The sequence below is a fragment of the Nymphalis io genome, chromosome 5, assembly GCF_905147045.1.
Source record: "Nymphalis io chromosome 5, ilAglIoxx1.1, whole genome shotgun sequence".
NCBI classification, from domain to species: domain Eukaryota; kingdom Metazoa; phylum Arthropoda; class Insecta; order Lepidoptera; family Nymphalidae; genus Nymphalis; species Nymphalis io.
Window position 1 is genome coordinate 1,932,935 of NC_065892.1, and position 15,481 is coordinate 1,948,415.

Below are 15,481 nucleotides of genomic sequence, written 5' to 3' on the forward strand. Positions count from 1 at the left end.
AGTTGGAGCAAAATTATTATTTATACTAATTTAATTTTAGTTTCAGTCAACAATTGCAAGTTGTTTTCTACTTACCTACCTTACCGAAAAACATAAAAAGATTAAACAATGTTAATTAAAAAAATTAAAACTGTTATATAATGCTGACAAATTTCGTATTGTTATACTACATCATCAATCTTTTTTTCTAAAAAGGAAAACGCAGGTCATACTTTCTTCGACACTAAACGCAGTGAAGGTAGATAATATTATATTATTCTATTGGAAATGGCAATTGGCAACACAGATCATTAGTAATGTCACAATCTGACTGTAAAAGTGGATTAGTTTTTATTTTATAAGATTTTAATTTCAGTTTTAAATTTAAATTAGGTTCTTCAATCCATAAATAAATATTTCACGTACTGCAAAGTCGTATCTTCGTTTATTTTTTAAACATAATGGATGATTTATACGATAATTTGGAAAATTATAACGACGTTAATATCGTTGATGAGGTATGGAATTTTAGCGCCAATTATTATTTTGTCATTTCTGTGTACGTCTAATTTTAAGTAATTTTCAATAATAAAAAATTTGGTACATTTTATACTTTTACAACTGGTTACGTTACAGTATATCGACTCTTTTTTTAATGTAATACAATTTTTTACAGTTAAAATGTGAAAATAGGGAGCTAAAATTGAAACTTGAAGAGATTTCGAAGTCGATGGCTCAGTTACAAAAAGTAAGAAATTTCTCAGAAATCACTTTTACATTTATTCTCGACATCTGAAAGCTCATACTTATTAATCGATTAATTCATCCAATCATAAGATTAGATTTTCAATTTATTTATTACAAATACATTACAATGAATAAATAACCAACTTTAAATAAACATAAAAAAATTGGTTTAAATATTTCAATAAAGGATGGATGTGCATTGATATTTTAGAACATTTTGCAGGATTTTGACAAAGTAAATTTTGAATACAAGAAATTGGAAATTAACTACTCCTCATTATTAAAAACAGCACGCGCTGAAATTGAGAGGAAAACTGAAACGATTAAAAATTTAAATTTGGAGTAAGTAATTTTTTTCCATTACTTCTATGTTCATAATATTTCTAACTATATTTTTTACATTAAGCTTTTTTTTCTTTTAAATAACCATATGTTGGCCTAAGCCAAATTATATTATGAGAATGGACTTAAAAGCCCAAATTTATTATTTTCATGTCGTTAAATGGACATACACATTTTTTTAAATGAACCAGGTCACTTTCAATCTGTCTGTAGATTCTTATGGTGCTAAATATCATTTTGAAGTTATTTCCTTTGCATATCTGGATTAAAATTAAATGAATTGGATTACTAATTTCATTTAATAATTATTGGTTAGGTTGTCACGGTAGTTCTTGGGTTTCTTGAGCAAGAACCTGACTTGTTATCCATTATTATTTTTCTGAATTTGTAATAAAGGATACCATAATTTTCAGAAAAGATATGATAGTAATAAATGCATTGAAAGAAACTGGTAAGAATGTCTTAAAAGTAAAAAAAGGTAATTTTAATAATAGAAACGGTAAAAAGAATAACAATACAACTGATCCTGATGTTAACAAAGAAAAACCTAATAACAAAGCTACACCAGAGAGTAAACATCACAAAAATAATGGGTAATTTATATCTTTTTCATTTTAACTCTATTTTGTATTTTTGAATAATTAGTTGGGCTGCTTACATAATGCAAACTTTCATGCATATAGCGGTCTTTGTGTAACTACATGCACAAGATACATAACATGTTAGATACTATCTCCAATCTAAGATGGTTTGTCGTTTTGTAAGGAGTGATTTATAATGCCAGTGTCAGTCAAGTTGACATATCAGAAATATTGTACGGATGGAAATAAAATCACACCTGTCAGTAAAAATTAATGTCCAAATATCATATAACCATAAGCTATAGTTTCTGTGTATGTAATTAATATTTCTTGAGGTTTATAAATACCACAAACTTTGATTTTATACATTTGTTTTGCATTCTTAGCATAAGAATGCCGAATTATCAAATAAATAATTGTTTCAATCTAGATTGATAACATTGGAAATATTTATGATTAATGTGAACATTTTCAGAGTTGATTCTAGTTATGCACCGTCTGTAGATTCTATTCCCTCCATAAGTACTGGCTATAAGTCGACATCTAGTGAAGAGAAAGCCACTAAGCCCGTAGAATCTTGTGAAAAACCTAAAAACAAAGAGAATATTTCAAAAGATAATCATAAGGATGAGACTTTACAAAGATGTAAACACATTATTAATAGAAGAAAATCTGTGCCAGCATTGAGGTAAGATGAATTTTATAGTTAATAATTTGTTACCGACTACTTATTATTAATCTGTAGCCTATTCTAACCACAAGGGGAGTACAGAGAAATAAACAACATCGACATCAATCTAGCTTTAATAATGTATGATGTCCACAAAGTTGAAAATCGGAACTTTGGAAGTAAAATTGAGTGGTTGTAAGTATTTAGGTAGAATAGTGATGTGATAGTGGTATTATAAATAAAGGTAAATTAATCATGAACTGTTTGGGGTGCATACTACAGCAGAGCTTTTAGCAAATCATATGTAATATAGTATAAATGTAGGATTATTTTATCTCTAATCATTCTTCAGTTGGAATAGAGTAAAGTTTACTTTTATGACTATCATGAGTCATTTATAGATGAAATCCTGTTAAAAGTCAAACATTTAATTGAGTATTTTTTAGTTCGTTCTTACCAATTTGTTATATTCTAATTTGGTTTTGTATTTATTTATAGCATACAAGAAGCAAAATTTAGTTCCGATGAAGATATCGAAGCGAAAAATGCGGCGACAAGAAAATCACCTCTTAGAAGTGACTTTAAACATAACGCATGGCATGATCCTAAAGATTATAGAATAGAACCTCATGAATCTAATGAGTCATCCAAAGAGCATTCTAGACTTAGGACTAGTAGACATTCAAACTATGAAAAGTTCAGAAATGTAGGCAGACACGAAACTTTCCAAAGACATAGAGGACAATACAGTCTAGAAAGAGACCGGCACAGGTATATTAATGAACATGCTGAAGATTATAATGTAAGAGGAGACTACGGTAAACAAAGAGTATCAAGAACAAACAGTCCAGCAACTGATAAATATAACCGCTCAAAGAGCCGAGACAGAAGGTTTAACTATGACCGGGAGAATTACCGTGAATATGATAGACATTCTAATCGAAACTATGACCATACTGTAGTGAAGCACAGAACACGAAATGAATTTGACGAGCCCTGTAGTAAGAGACAGAAAATTGACTTACATAGTAAAGGTGCAGCAGAAACAAACAGTTACATGAACAATAAGGAAAGGGAAATCACTGAGAGAATTCATGTTTCGAAATCTCAATTTAAACAAAATTCTTCTTGCCAGTCACCCGATCAAGTAAATGTTGATTTTCAACATTATGTTAAAGGTATGTTAACTTACTTAACTTATTATTAGATGGGGTCAGATGGATATTTGCAAGTGCAGTTTCCTGGCTAAACTCTTTGCCGACAATTCCGTCATCAATGATTGTAGTGCGCTGCCACCTACAATACCTTCATGTGGCCATACGATGCCTGACATCAAAATCAGGCAACGTGATGTGCGTGCGGAGCTGCAATCACTTGATGTACGGAAAGCTAGCGGTCCCGATGGAATACCAGCCATAGTGCTGAAGAAGTGCGCAGCGGAGCTGTCTCCTGTGTTAACGCGCCTGTTCCAACTTTCTCTCTCTTCGGGATGTGTGCCGGAGGCTTGGAGAAGAGCTAATGTGCAAGCGGTTCCCAAAAAAGGGGATCGGTCTGACCCGGCAAATTATCGGCCAATAGCTATCACCTCAGTACTTTGTAAGGTGATGGAACGGATTTTAAACAACCAACTGATCCATTACCTAGAAGATCACTGTCTAATTAATGATCGTCAGTACGGGTTCCGACCAAAACGGTCCACAGGTGATCTTCTAGCGTACGTAACACACCTCTGTGGTGAAGCTATCGACAGCCTCGATATCTCCAAGGTCTCTCGAGAAGACTTCTGTGCCAGACCCTGTCGAAAGGACAGGGTCTGGCACAGAAGTCTTCTCTCGAAGCTGCCGGCATATGGTCTGCCTGCTCAGCTATTACTGGTGGTAGGGCTCAGCAAGCTCGTCTGGGTAGGTACCACCCACTCATCAGATATTCTACCGCAAAACAGCAATACTTGATATTGTTGTGTTCCGGTTTGAAGGGTGAGTGAGCCAGTGTAATTACAGGCACAATGGACATAAAATCTTAGTTCCCAAGGTTGGTGGCGCATTGGCTATGTAAGCGATGGTTGACATTTCTTACAATGCCAATGTCTAAGGGCGTTTGGTGACCACTTACCATCAGGTGGCCCATATACTCGTCCACCTTCCTATTCTATAAAAAAAAAGAAAAAGCTATGCACCTGGATTGCCAGCTTCCTACACAAGCGTAGCCTTCGTGTCCCCCATGCTGGGGTCCCCCAGGGATCTGTGCTATCTCCCACACTATTTCTTTTGCATATCAATGATATGCTCTCTCTTGGGAACATACGTACATTGCTATGCAGACGATAGTACAGTGCATGGTGGATACCACGGACGCGCAGTGGCTGGGCGAGCGGAAATTGAGGAGAGGCGGAAGGATCTTGTCATTGAACTCGATAGGACGTTAGAGCTCATCGCCAAATGGGGCTCTGATAATCTTGTTGAGTTTATTGCCAAGAAAACACAGGTATGCGCTCTCACAGCGAAAAAGTCAACATTTTCCCCTCTTCCCTCCCTCTGTGGTACTCCGCTGGTGATGCAAAGCAAAATCGCCATGCTGGGAATTGACGTTCGCTGCGATCTTAGTCCATTACATCGAGGCTGTTATAAAAACAGCTTCACGGAAACTCGGGAGTTCTGAACAAGGTGCGGCCTTTTTTTCACGCCACAACAAATGTGCCTGCTGTACAAAACATAGGTACGGTCTTGCGTGGAATATTGCTCGCACCTTTGGGATGGCTCCGCTAAGTACCTACTTAAGGCCTTGGACCGGTTGCAGCGACGTGCCGTACGCATTATTGGCGACGTAAATGTCACAAACACCCTTGAACCTTTACAATTGCGTCGTGAGATAGCAGCACTGAGCGCTTTCTACCGACTGTATCACGGCGAGTGCTCTGAGGAATTATTCTCTCTAATTCCTCCTTCCCCCTTCCTCTTAAGTCCACGCGAGCTGGTTCTTGATGTCACCTCCTAACTGTGACATCAATTCCATCGCGAACAAAGAAATTTGGCAACTCCTTTCTTTGTCGCACTTCCAAAAAATGGAATTCCTTACCAGCTCACGTGTTCCCCTCCTCTTACAACCCGGGTTCCTTCAAACGAGGCGTGAAGAGGCATCTTGCGGGCCGGCAGAACGTTTTTCCCGTCTGTACTGGCCGTCGTCGCGTTTGGACTCTACTACCACTTACCATCAGGTGGAATAGAGTCATTTGCCGTCCCGGCGAATATATAAAAAAAAAAAAAAAACATTCCAGTGGTGTAAATAATTGACAAAAGTTTGAAATTAATTATTATCTACAATTAGTTTGGTGTGCAAAATAGTTGAGGCATTAAGGTTAATGTTATGGTCTTCCATAAGCTATAATTATAAAAATAAACTCATAAAAAGCTTATTATTATGTAGCCTTAAACCAAAACTTTAATCGATATCTGCTTAAGTATATTTTGACCCGTCATGTATATATATTTGCTTTCAATAAATTAACAAGACCGTAAATTATATCACCTATGTGTCTGTTATTATTTATATCCTTAAATCTACTGGTCTTAAAATGCATGTATTTTTTATTAAAAAAACAAATTTATCCATATAATTTTTTTCAGAAGTAATAAGCACAGCTGAATCGAAATTGGAAGATCCTAGAATATCAAGTAAAAAATATATATTAAAAACATCTAACGACGGTACAATATTATCAACAGTGGTTGGTCGAAATATTGAAATGCAATGTGTTGATAAATCTCTTTGGAACTTTGAAAAGTCAGATGTACCAACAGCATTGTCACAACCAATATCTGATCGAGAAAATGATGATTTATTAAAAGAAATATATATGGACGTTGACAATTCACAGTTACATCATTCATTGGCATCAGGTGAAATACACGATTTGAATGATGATGTAGCTACAAATTATTCAAAGGAAATTCATAAAGATCATGACAATATTAGGGAAGGAAAAAGTAATACAAATGATTCTGAAATTAGAAATTTAAATGTATGTAAGGAAAAAGTTATTGATACAAATACTTTTGAAAAATCTTTAAAAACAAACTTTAAAATACCAAAGATTAAAACACCTGATAAAATGGATAAAGACAAAGATTTAGCCCACCGAGAACACTGTGATATATCCAAGAAAAGTAATACGAATTTGGATACCAATGTTGAAAATCGTCAACATATACATATTGAATATATGTCTGATAAACAAATAAATAAAAAGAACAAAAGTAAAAACGATATTAAAAACAATTCAGAATCTGATAAAGATATACTTGATAATAGAACACTGATACAAGAACCCTATGATATATCCAAGAAAAGTTGTACGAATTTGGATACTCATGTTGAAAATCATCAACATATACAAAATAATGATCAAATTACTGATAAACAAAATAATAAAAAGAACAAAAGTAAAAATGATATTAAAAACAATTCAGAATCTGATAAAGCTATAATTGATAAAAGAACACAAGATCCTTGTGATATATCCAAGACAAGTGATACGAATTTGGATACTCATGTTGAAAATCATCAACATATACAAAATATTGAACAAATTTCTGATAAACAAAATAATAAAAAGAACAAAAGTAAACATGATATTAAGGACAATTCAGAATCTGATAAAGCTATAATTGATAAAAGAACACAAGAAATTATAAGGACCATTGAAGGTGATTTGGAACTAAGTGATGATGAAGCAAGTGATATTGTGGAGTTTCATAATGACACAGACAAAAAATCAAATTATAGCTTACATGAGCCTATAATTATCCTAAACATAGATAAAGACTCAAATTCTTCTATTAGAAAAGAAAACAAACATGATGTATCTTCCTTTAAATCTGAACCAACAAGTACAAAAAAATCTGACAAAGTCAAATCTTTGACTTCTTCCAAGGATTCTTTCAATGAAAGTAAGAAACGTAAAAGTAAAAAGAGAACATTTGAACAAAAGGAAACACATTCTGTTACATCACACCAACAAAATGAAAAATCTCATAATACAAAAAAAATTAAAGAAAAAGATAGCAAGCAAACGGTTTCTAAGCAAACAAAAAATAAATTCAGTGATTTATTTGGCGATAGTAGTAGCTTAATAACGCCCGATGATCTCGGTTTAAACAACATACAAGTACAGTCAGTAGATAAATATTCATCAATATTTGATAATACTCAAGATGCAGTTGACTTGAGTGTGGAGGATATTGCTAAAACACTAACCAGAGTCAATAAAGTTAATACCTTTGATACTGTTCTAGATGAATTACATGACGAAAAAGTTGAAAACACTATGACAAATAATTTCGGTGTAAATGTAACCGTTGTTAATGAAAATGATGAAAACAGGACAGAGGATAAACCATCTGTTTTAAATAACGTTTATGAAAATACTAAATCAGAAACATTGACAGATGCGTCTAATATTGTTAAAACGGTAATCATATCTTCAGGAATTCAACCGAACTGCTTAGCCGAAAGTTCTCCGTTAGAAAATATTCCTCAAATAGATGCACCTTCACTTAAAGCCGTGGCTAATGATGCTAGTTTGAAAAAATGTCCATTAAATAGCATCAAAGCTTTGGCAACATCCACACCTCAAAAATATATTGAACATGTTGATGTTTCTGCGGCGCTAAGAGATTCTCTCGGTACCAATACAAATGCGCCTACCGAAGACAGTGCCTCGTCTAATATGAGTAATTCTAGTCTAAACAATTCAGATGCGCTTCAAAAAGAAGCAGACATACCTGATGTTAGAATTTTCGTTAGAAGAAGACGTAAACTTGTAAGAAAAGCTACGCAGTAGGTTATTTTTTAAGGAATATATTAGATCTCAGTCTCAAAGTTTTAAAGTTGTCTTGATAACAATATTGTATTATACTTATGTACATTGGTTTTCTTAGAGTTCTATTGTAATATTACACCTTGTAATATATTTAAGCCGGCTTTTCACTATGGGATATAAATATGAGAGGAAAATAATAAATGTGACAAAAATAAACTATTTTTTTCTAATTGCGCAGAAAAAAATTGTCGAATTTCAACTAAAAGATAAAAGTGTACATTAATATTGCTCAACGTATTTTAATAGAAATATAATAGACTTCAACGCTTTGATGTATTATATTTATAAACATTTTTTTTTCCGACGAATATTTTTCTCAGTGAAAAAGCGATATTTTTAGGTTTAGATACTTACTCTCTTTCAAAAGGACTATAAAATAGACTGAATTTTAGTTTTATACATAAGATAAAATAAAAAGAAATGACAATTTATTCCCATTGCAGTCTTTATTTTCCTTACAAATATATCTAAATGTGTTCACTTCGTTTAAATACATGTAAACATTCACATTCATAATATAAGTTACATAACCATTTTATATTTACAAAAAAGGATTTATATATTTATACTGCTTTTAGATTTTATATAAATAGAAAACAGATATTACTTTGAGTTATATTAATGTCTGACAATTTTACATATAATCATTTCCAATTGAAGAAGGAAAATAGGTGAATAAGTCTTTATCGCTATGCGATTTACCGACAGATTACGTATTACAAAGAATTTTAAAGTAATATAAGATATAACTAAAACGATTTAAACTAATTACAACAAACACTAATTTCGCTTCCAACATCTCGTTGACACTGGAAGATTTACCAATCGAGACATTTTTACCGAAATGGTAATAGATTCCTTGCATATCGTGGATATCTTAAAACTAACGAAGCAATAATTAATTATTCTTAAAACGAAATATTAGAAATTTAAATGAGATATTATTTATATTTTTGTTATTTTAAAATTTAATATTATTTGTTATTCGAAAATAGAATAAACGTACGCGTACGATAAATGGATTTATATATTTTTTAAGTTCAAAGAAATGAATGAAATTTCAAATGTACAAAAAGGTGTTTTTATACATAGCAATACTTAGTTCATTCTACAGTCTGTATCAATTTCGCATTTAATTATATGGAGTTAACAAAAGCAGTATCGAAATCTTTTAATCGTTAATGAATCAAATATTTATTAAAAACTCATTCTGTACTTTTCTCGCGCTGATTAAACTCAACATAGTGGTCAATTTTGTTTATTTACCTTTTTTCCTTCTACAATTGTAATACACTCGTTTTGTAGGCTTACACTACAGGCGCGATATAAGTTGGTCGGACTGCAGTTTTACCAGTAACCGCGCAGAAACAGTTGTGCTCAAAAGCGCGGGAAGTGCGGACGTCACTAAGGGTTAGAGATGCGAATATTACGGTAGTATTTACATAAACAAACATTTTGAATTGAGGTATTTTTTCATTGCAATAATTGATGTGTCTATGCGATTTATTGTTTTAACGATTTTTTGGTGTTTATAGTTTTAAAATAAATAAATTAGCTGTTTTCGTTAAATTGTCGTATTGACTGATTTCGTTTCGTATAATCAAATATTTCTTAGTAATTTTGATAGTTTGTTCCATTATGATAAATAAACGGTTTGGGGGGCTAAAGATAAAACTATGTAACCGTTGAAGTTTTTACCGGTTCTTAAACTATTTATAACGCCTCTCGCCAGTTCTGCGACCACTGTTTAACATTACATTCGTACTTTAGCAACAGTTAATGAATTTTTAGATTAAAATACGCGATTATATTGCGAAATGTACGCTATCAAAATGTTTGCTTGTTTAAGATATTAATAATTTTCTTACTATATTCTCTATTGACGCCGCCATGACTAATATGATTCCGGCCAACTTAGTTCGCGCGTATTATATAACATTAAAAAATATATACTTTTATTACAAAAATCGTTTTTTTTTTCAAAATAAAAACTTAAAGCTAATATTGGATTCTTAGAATCAGCTCCTTAAATATAATAACGATTTCTCTGTGATGTCAACCGTAATAATAATAAGTATATATACATCGTAGCACCTTATTTTTTTAAATATAATGTATATATGTTAAATACGTTGTTTACAAACCAATCTAGTATAAACAGACTACTTCGTCTTAGGAATGGAAATTGTAGTAAATACGATTGAATATACCTTTACATGCCTACAAACTTCCAACGTAAACTTTAACACGAGGAGAATATTTGTCATTGATTTATATTAATCAATTAAAATCTCTTAACCGTTCAACTTATGAATAAAAACGTATATTTAACTAGTTTCAATTAAACTAGGAATGTCACTGATTTATATACACTTGTATTTGGGTTATAATCCGTCGGCTTTAGAGGCGCCAGGGTCAATGGACCGCCACGCCCCACGTGTCCTTGACTAATTCTAACAGGAATTGTTCATCAATTAAAAAACATATGTAAACTGAATCAATAATGATTAGTTACATATTTCAACTAATTTTTATCACTTTAAAGGTTATTTTTTTTTTTGCATTCATAAATCTAGACGCAAGAAAATGACTACGAATGTTGACCATTGCCAAACATTTAGATATAGACTTATAAAAAAAGTCACAAGTATGAAATATTCGATTTATAAATTTGAACAATAATACATTCGTATTAAAAACACAGCTATATACTTACGAACACAGATACGTACACATAAATTTATCTCAAGTGATTACAGTAATTATTTTAAAAATAATATTTAGTTTCGGAGACTCGTATAGATGTATTTAACGAACAACACTCCTAATATAAATATGGCAGAATGAATAAATTACTAGATTATTTTGTAATCGAAAATAGTCAAAACGTCTCTCACAGCTCGTCACAACGAGGCGTTGTCACAGCACGACTGCCACCGGTGCGCTTCGCGGTGTCGTCGCTCGGTGTCCCTAGGTGTCGACACAGGCCGGGCGGAGGCGCTAGGTGTCGCCAGGGCGCTGCGCGTTGGCCAGCGTGCTGATGATGTTGTTGGCGAGCGGCACGTCGAGCGTGACGACGGGCCCGGGCTCGGCCTCGGGCGGCGCCACGTGCTGGTAGCAGACGGCCGACGCGTGCCCCGAGCGCACCGACGACAGCGGCGTGCCGCTGCGCCACGTGTTGCTCGCCGGCTCGTAGATCTCCACCACGTCCAGGAAGGCGGTGCCGTCGTAGCCGCCTGCGGACACACGTGCTGAGTGGCGGCCGACTGCGCCGGCGCAGTGGCCGCCACCCTTCGGCGACACTCACCCATGGCGTACAGCTTCCCGTCCAGCACGGCCAGCGACAGCGCGGAGCGCGCGGCGCGCACGGGCGCCACCTCCTCCCACGTGTTGCGCTCCGTGTCGTAGCGCTCGACGGTGGCCAGCTGCGCCGCGCCGTCGTAGCCGCCCACCACGTAGATGTACTGGTTCATCGCCGCCACGCCTGACCGGGAGCGCACAGTTATTCGTTGCCGAATTTTTCCGAAATACATGTTTAAAATTTACGAGTAATGTTTAAATACCGGAGAAGAGTTGAAGACGGTATACCTGCGCCGCTCCTCGCGTAGTGCATGGGCGCGACCTCGGACCAGCAGTTGTTCTCGGGATGGTAGCATTCGACGGAGTTGGTTCGCCGCGCACCGTCGAAGCCCCCCACCGCGTACAGAAGACGGTTGACCACGGCCACGCCCACGCCCAGTCTCGCGCGACCCATTGACGCCACGTATGCCCACGCGTCCTTCTCGGGGTCGTAGCTGATCATGGAAGATACAGTATTGTATAAATTTACACTGAGATCATAATCGAAAAAAAAGAACGAATAATTGATATCTACTCCATGCAAGGGGACACTGAGACCGTTTTGTCGTCCGAGCAAACTCACCACTCGACAGTCTTGTGATACTCCGTGCCGGCCGAGCCGCCGACCGCGTACAGCAGCCCGTCCATCACCGCCACTCCGACCTGAGATAGTTAACTGTACATTATAATATAACTATAACAATACGAGTACAACTTTGGCGATTATAAATCAAAAACGATGATGAACTCACGCGATGCCGGGGCGTGGCCATGGGGCTGCAGGGGCGCCAGTGCTCGCCCGCGGGGCTGTACACGTCCACCCAGTCGCTGTCGTACGACGAGCCCGGCGACGTGTTGCGCCCCCCCACCGCGTAGAACATGCCCTGCAAACAGCGCTAGCTATGTACCACAAATTACAACCATACACATATGTAAAAAGAAACTCCCATATTTTAAATGTTAATACAACTATCTAGTGTGGTACAATTAATATTTTTTATTCTTATTTATTGTGTTCGTATAAGTTTTTTTTTTATTGAATAGGAAGGCGGACGAACATATGGACCACCTGATGCTAAGTGGTCACCAACGCCCTTAGACATTGGCATTGTAAGAAATGTAAAACATCGCTTACATCACCAATGCGCCACCAATCTTGGGAACTAAAATATTATGTCCCTTGTGCCATTAATTACACTGGCTCACTCACACTTCAAACCGGAACACAACAACACCAAGTACTGCTGTTTTGCGGTAGAATATCTGATGAGTGGGTGGTACCTACCCAGACGAGCTTGCACAAAGCCCTACCACTAGTATACCTAATTGAACGAAGAAAATAAATTTAAAAAACCCCCAGTTCCAGTTAGTGTACCGACCCTCATTAACTTGTCGCTCACTATCGGTGATATGACGATATTCGAGTTATATTTCAAGTCATATATGGAGTCCGAATCGGCTAGATATATAGTAGCTATAAATCTATATCTAGGCCTCGGAAATGAGTCATGAAGCATACGGACGAAATGTGTTTGGGTACGCGGCAGTGAGTGTTAAGTTCCCTCATAGCATATGAAATGATTACATCATTGAAATTTATTCGACTTAAACACATTCTAAAAGAAAAAATATCTTAGTACTATTTTACACTTTATTAAAAAAGAAATTTGTAACACTATGCATCAAAAATATATATAATTTTCTATCAGTGATATGATAATCATTATCATGATTAACTTATAAGATTTCAAATAATTATTTGTAAAATCAAAATATACTTTTAAATAATGACCCCGTTACAAATACCATAAAGACATAAACAAAAAAGGGATACCTTAAGGAAAGCAGCTCCGAGACCAGACCGAGGCACGGTGAGTCTGGGCAGCGTGATCCAGCAGTTGTCGTCGATGTTGAACGCTTCGAACACGTCGATGGAGTGCCGGAAGTAACCGCCCGCCACGTAGATGATGCGCGGCGTGTTGGGTCGCCGTTCTTTTACCACTGGCTTTTTGTGTAGCGTCAGATCCTATAAAGTTACAAGTTCACATATATATACATTATAATATTAATTATTATAACATTTAATTATTATGATATATATATCATAATAATTAAATGTCATATTCGTTTTAAAATATTAATTGATTTAGATGCGATTTGCATTTGTTTTACTTATTTATGAAAAAATACAGTCCATTTGTAACTAAAGTGCTAACGCCCCTTTTACCTGCCATTAAATTAGCTCACTCGGCCTCTAAGCACGGCAATACAAACTGTAGCAGTTTGATGGTAGAATAAATACTATGTGGATGGTAACTGGCTATCATCAAGTAGGATCCTTTGATACTTTTTAAAAACCATTCATACAAAGAATCAAACATAATATTGCGAAAACTTTACTGGTGGTAGGGCTTTGTGCAAGCTCGCCTGGGTAGATACCACCCACTCATCAGATATTCTACCGCAAAACAGCAATACTTGATATTGTTGTGTTCCGGTTTGAAGGGTGAGTGAGCCAGTGTAATTACAAGCACAATGGACATAAAATCTTAGTTCCCAAGGTTGGTGGCGCATTGGCTATGTAAGCGATGGTTGACTTTTCTTACAATGCCAATGTCTAAGGGCGTTTGGTGACCACTTACCATCCGGTGGCCCATATGCTCGTTCGCCTTTCTATTCTATAAAATAAAAAGAAAAAAAAAACTTTCACAATTGAAGACTATACTATACTTGGCCATTACGACCTTTTTTGAAGTTCTTTAGTTAGTAATTATTTTAATCGTTCAGCAATTATTAAGATAATAATCATTCAGAAATAATTAGAATAAACGTTTTAATTATTAAAATCAATACAAAAAAAAAATAAGCTTAGATGTATGTATTAACTTTGGTTCAATATTTAAGGAAAGAAACTAACCTTAAATATTTTGGCGAGGTACTCTCTGCAGGCGGGCACTTTTTTGAGCACGGAGCACGTGCTCATCTGCTCCTTCAGGAAACTGGGGGTGAGGTACTGGCAGCGTACGGCCTGTAGGATGTGCTCCATGCGCGGGTAACGTCGATCCTCATCGAATTTGACCTTAGAGTTAACACTTAATATTTTACTAAACCACATATTTTAATAATTATATATTAGGTCCTTACATATGAAATTAGCGTTTTGTCGTACTGACCACTTTGATCTGAAATATCTGGTCTTTAGTTAAGAATTCCGAATTCAAATTTATAAATTCATTTAGCTGGTACATTTGAGTTTTAAAAACAGTCATTCATTTGGTTTTTTCTCATTATTTTTTTCTTTGGCATCGCTTATTACCGCACAATGGAAAACGTGAAATATCGGTATATTTACGAGTACGAGTTCTACCGTGGCACCAGTGCTGCAGAAACAGCTCGAAGGATAAATGATGTGTACGGCGCTGGTGTCGCAAAAGAAAGCACGGTACGTTTTTGCTTTCAACGTTTTCGTTCTGGAAATTTCGACCTTCAGAACCAACCCCGTGGACGGCCGGAGATCAAAGTGGAAAATGAAGAATTAAAGGCTATTGTGAAAGCGGATCCGTGATGGATCCGCTTTCACAATAGCCTTTCACAAAGCACTTCAGATATAGCTGCAGGCTTCGGGGTAAGTGATAAAACTGTATTAATCCACTTGAAGCAAATCGGGAAAGTAAAAAAACTTGAACGATGGGTAGCTCATGAATTGAGTGAATCGAACTTGCAAACACGCGTCGACTGCTGTGTTACTGCTCAACCGACACAATAACGAAGGGATTTTAAATCGAATCATTACTTGTGATGAAAAGTGGATACTGTACGATAATCGGAAGCGCTCGTCACAATGGCTGAACCCTGGAGACCCAGCCAAATCCTGCCCTAAACGAAAATTGAGTCAGAAAAAGTTACTTGTGAGTGTTTGGTGGACTAGAGCCGTTGTCGTTTACT

The 15,481-nt window shown here is 35.8% G+C and overlaps 2 protein-coding genes across 6 annotated transcripts in view; one reads left to right on the forward strand and one right to left on the reverse strand.

Annotated features, from left to right (window-relative positions):
• Nucleotides 1-324: 324 nt before the first annotated feature.
• Nucleotides 325-8,586, forward strand: LOC126768438 (putative uncharacterized protein DDB_G0282133). 3 transcript variants are annotated; one of them, XM_050486490.1, is made up of 7 exons: nt 325-497; nt 656-727; nt 938-1,068; nt 1,482-1,661; nt 2,125-2,337; nt 2,818-3,497; nt 5,943-8,586. In XM_050486490.1, exons 1-7 carry the CDS (start codon nt 441-443, stop codon nt 8,156-8,158), a joined length of 3,549 nt encoding a protein of 1,182 aa, XP_050342447.1. In that variant the 5' UTR covers nt 325-440; the 3' UTR covers nt 8,159-8,586. The 3 variants fall into 3 exon arrangements, with proteins under 3 accessions (XP_050342447.1, XP_050342448.1, XP_050342449.1); XM_050486491.1 differs by having other exon boundaries at nt 950-1,068; nt 5,943-8,585; XM_050486492.1 differs by lacking the exon at nt 325-497 and having other exon boundaries at nt 661-727; nt 963-1,068; nt 5,943-8,585.
• Nucleotides 8,587-8,634: 48 nt separating this feature from the next.
• LOC126768440 (kelch-like ECH-associated protein 1B) overlaps nt 8,635-15,481 on the reverse strand; it is a 31,263-nt gene continuing 24,416 nt past the window's right edge. For 2 of the 3 annotated variants that reach the window (XM_050486494.1, XM_050486493.1), the window contains exons 7-13: nt 14,454-14,615; nt 13,371-13,562; nt 12,289-12,420; nt 12,120-12,199; nt 11,761-11,991; nt 11,505-11,681; nt 8,635-11,433 (exon numbers count right to left, since the gene is read on the reverse strand). In XM_050486494.1, coding sequence (XP_050342451.1) covers nt 11,091-11,433; nt 11,505-11,681; nt 11,761-11,991; nt 12,120-12,199; nt 12,289-12,420; nt 13,371-13,562; nt 14,454-14,615 — 1,317 coding nt within the window. In that variant the 3' untranslated portion in view covers nt 8,635-11,090. The remainder of the gene's footprint in view (nt 11,434-11,504; nt 11,682-11,760; nt 11,992-12,119; nt 12,200-12,288; nt 12,421-13,370; nt 13,563-14,453; nt 14,616-15,481) is intronic. The other variant, XM_050486495.1, reaches the window with a different exon arrangement.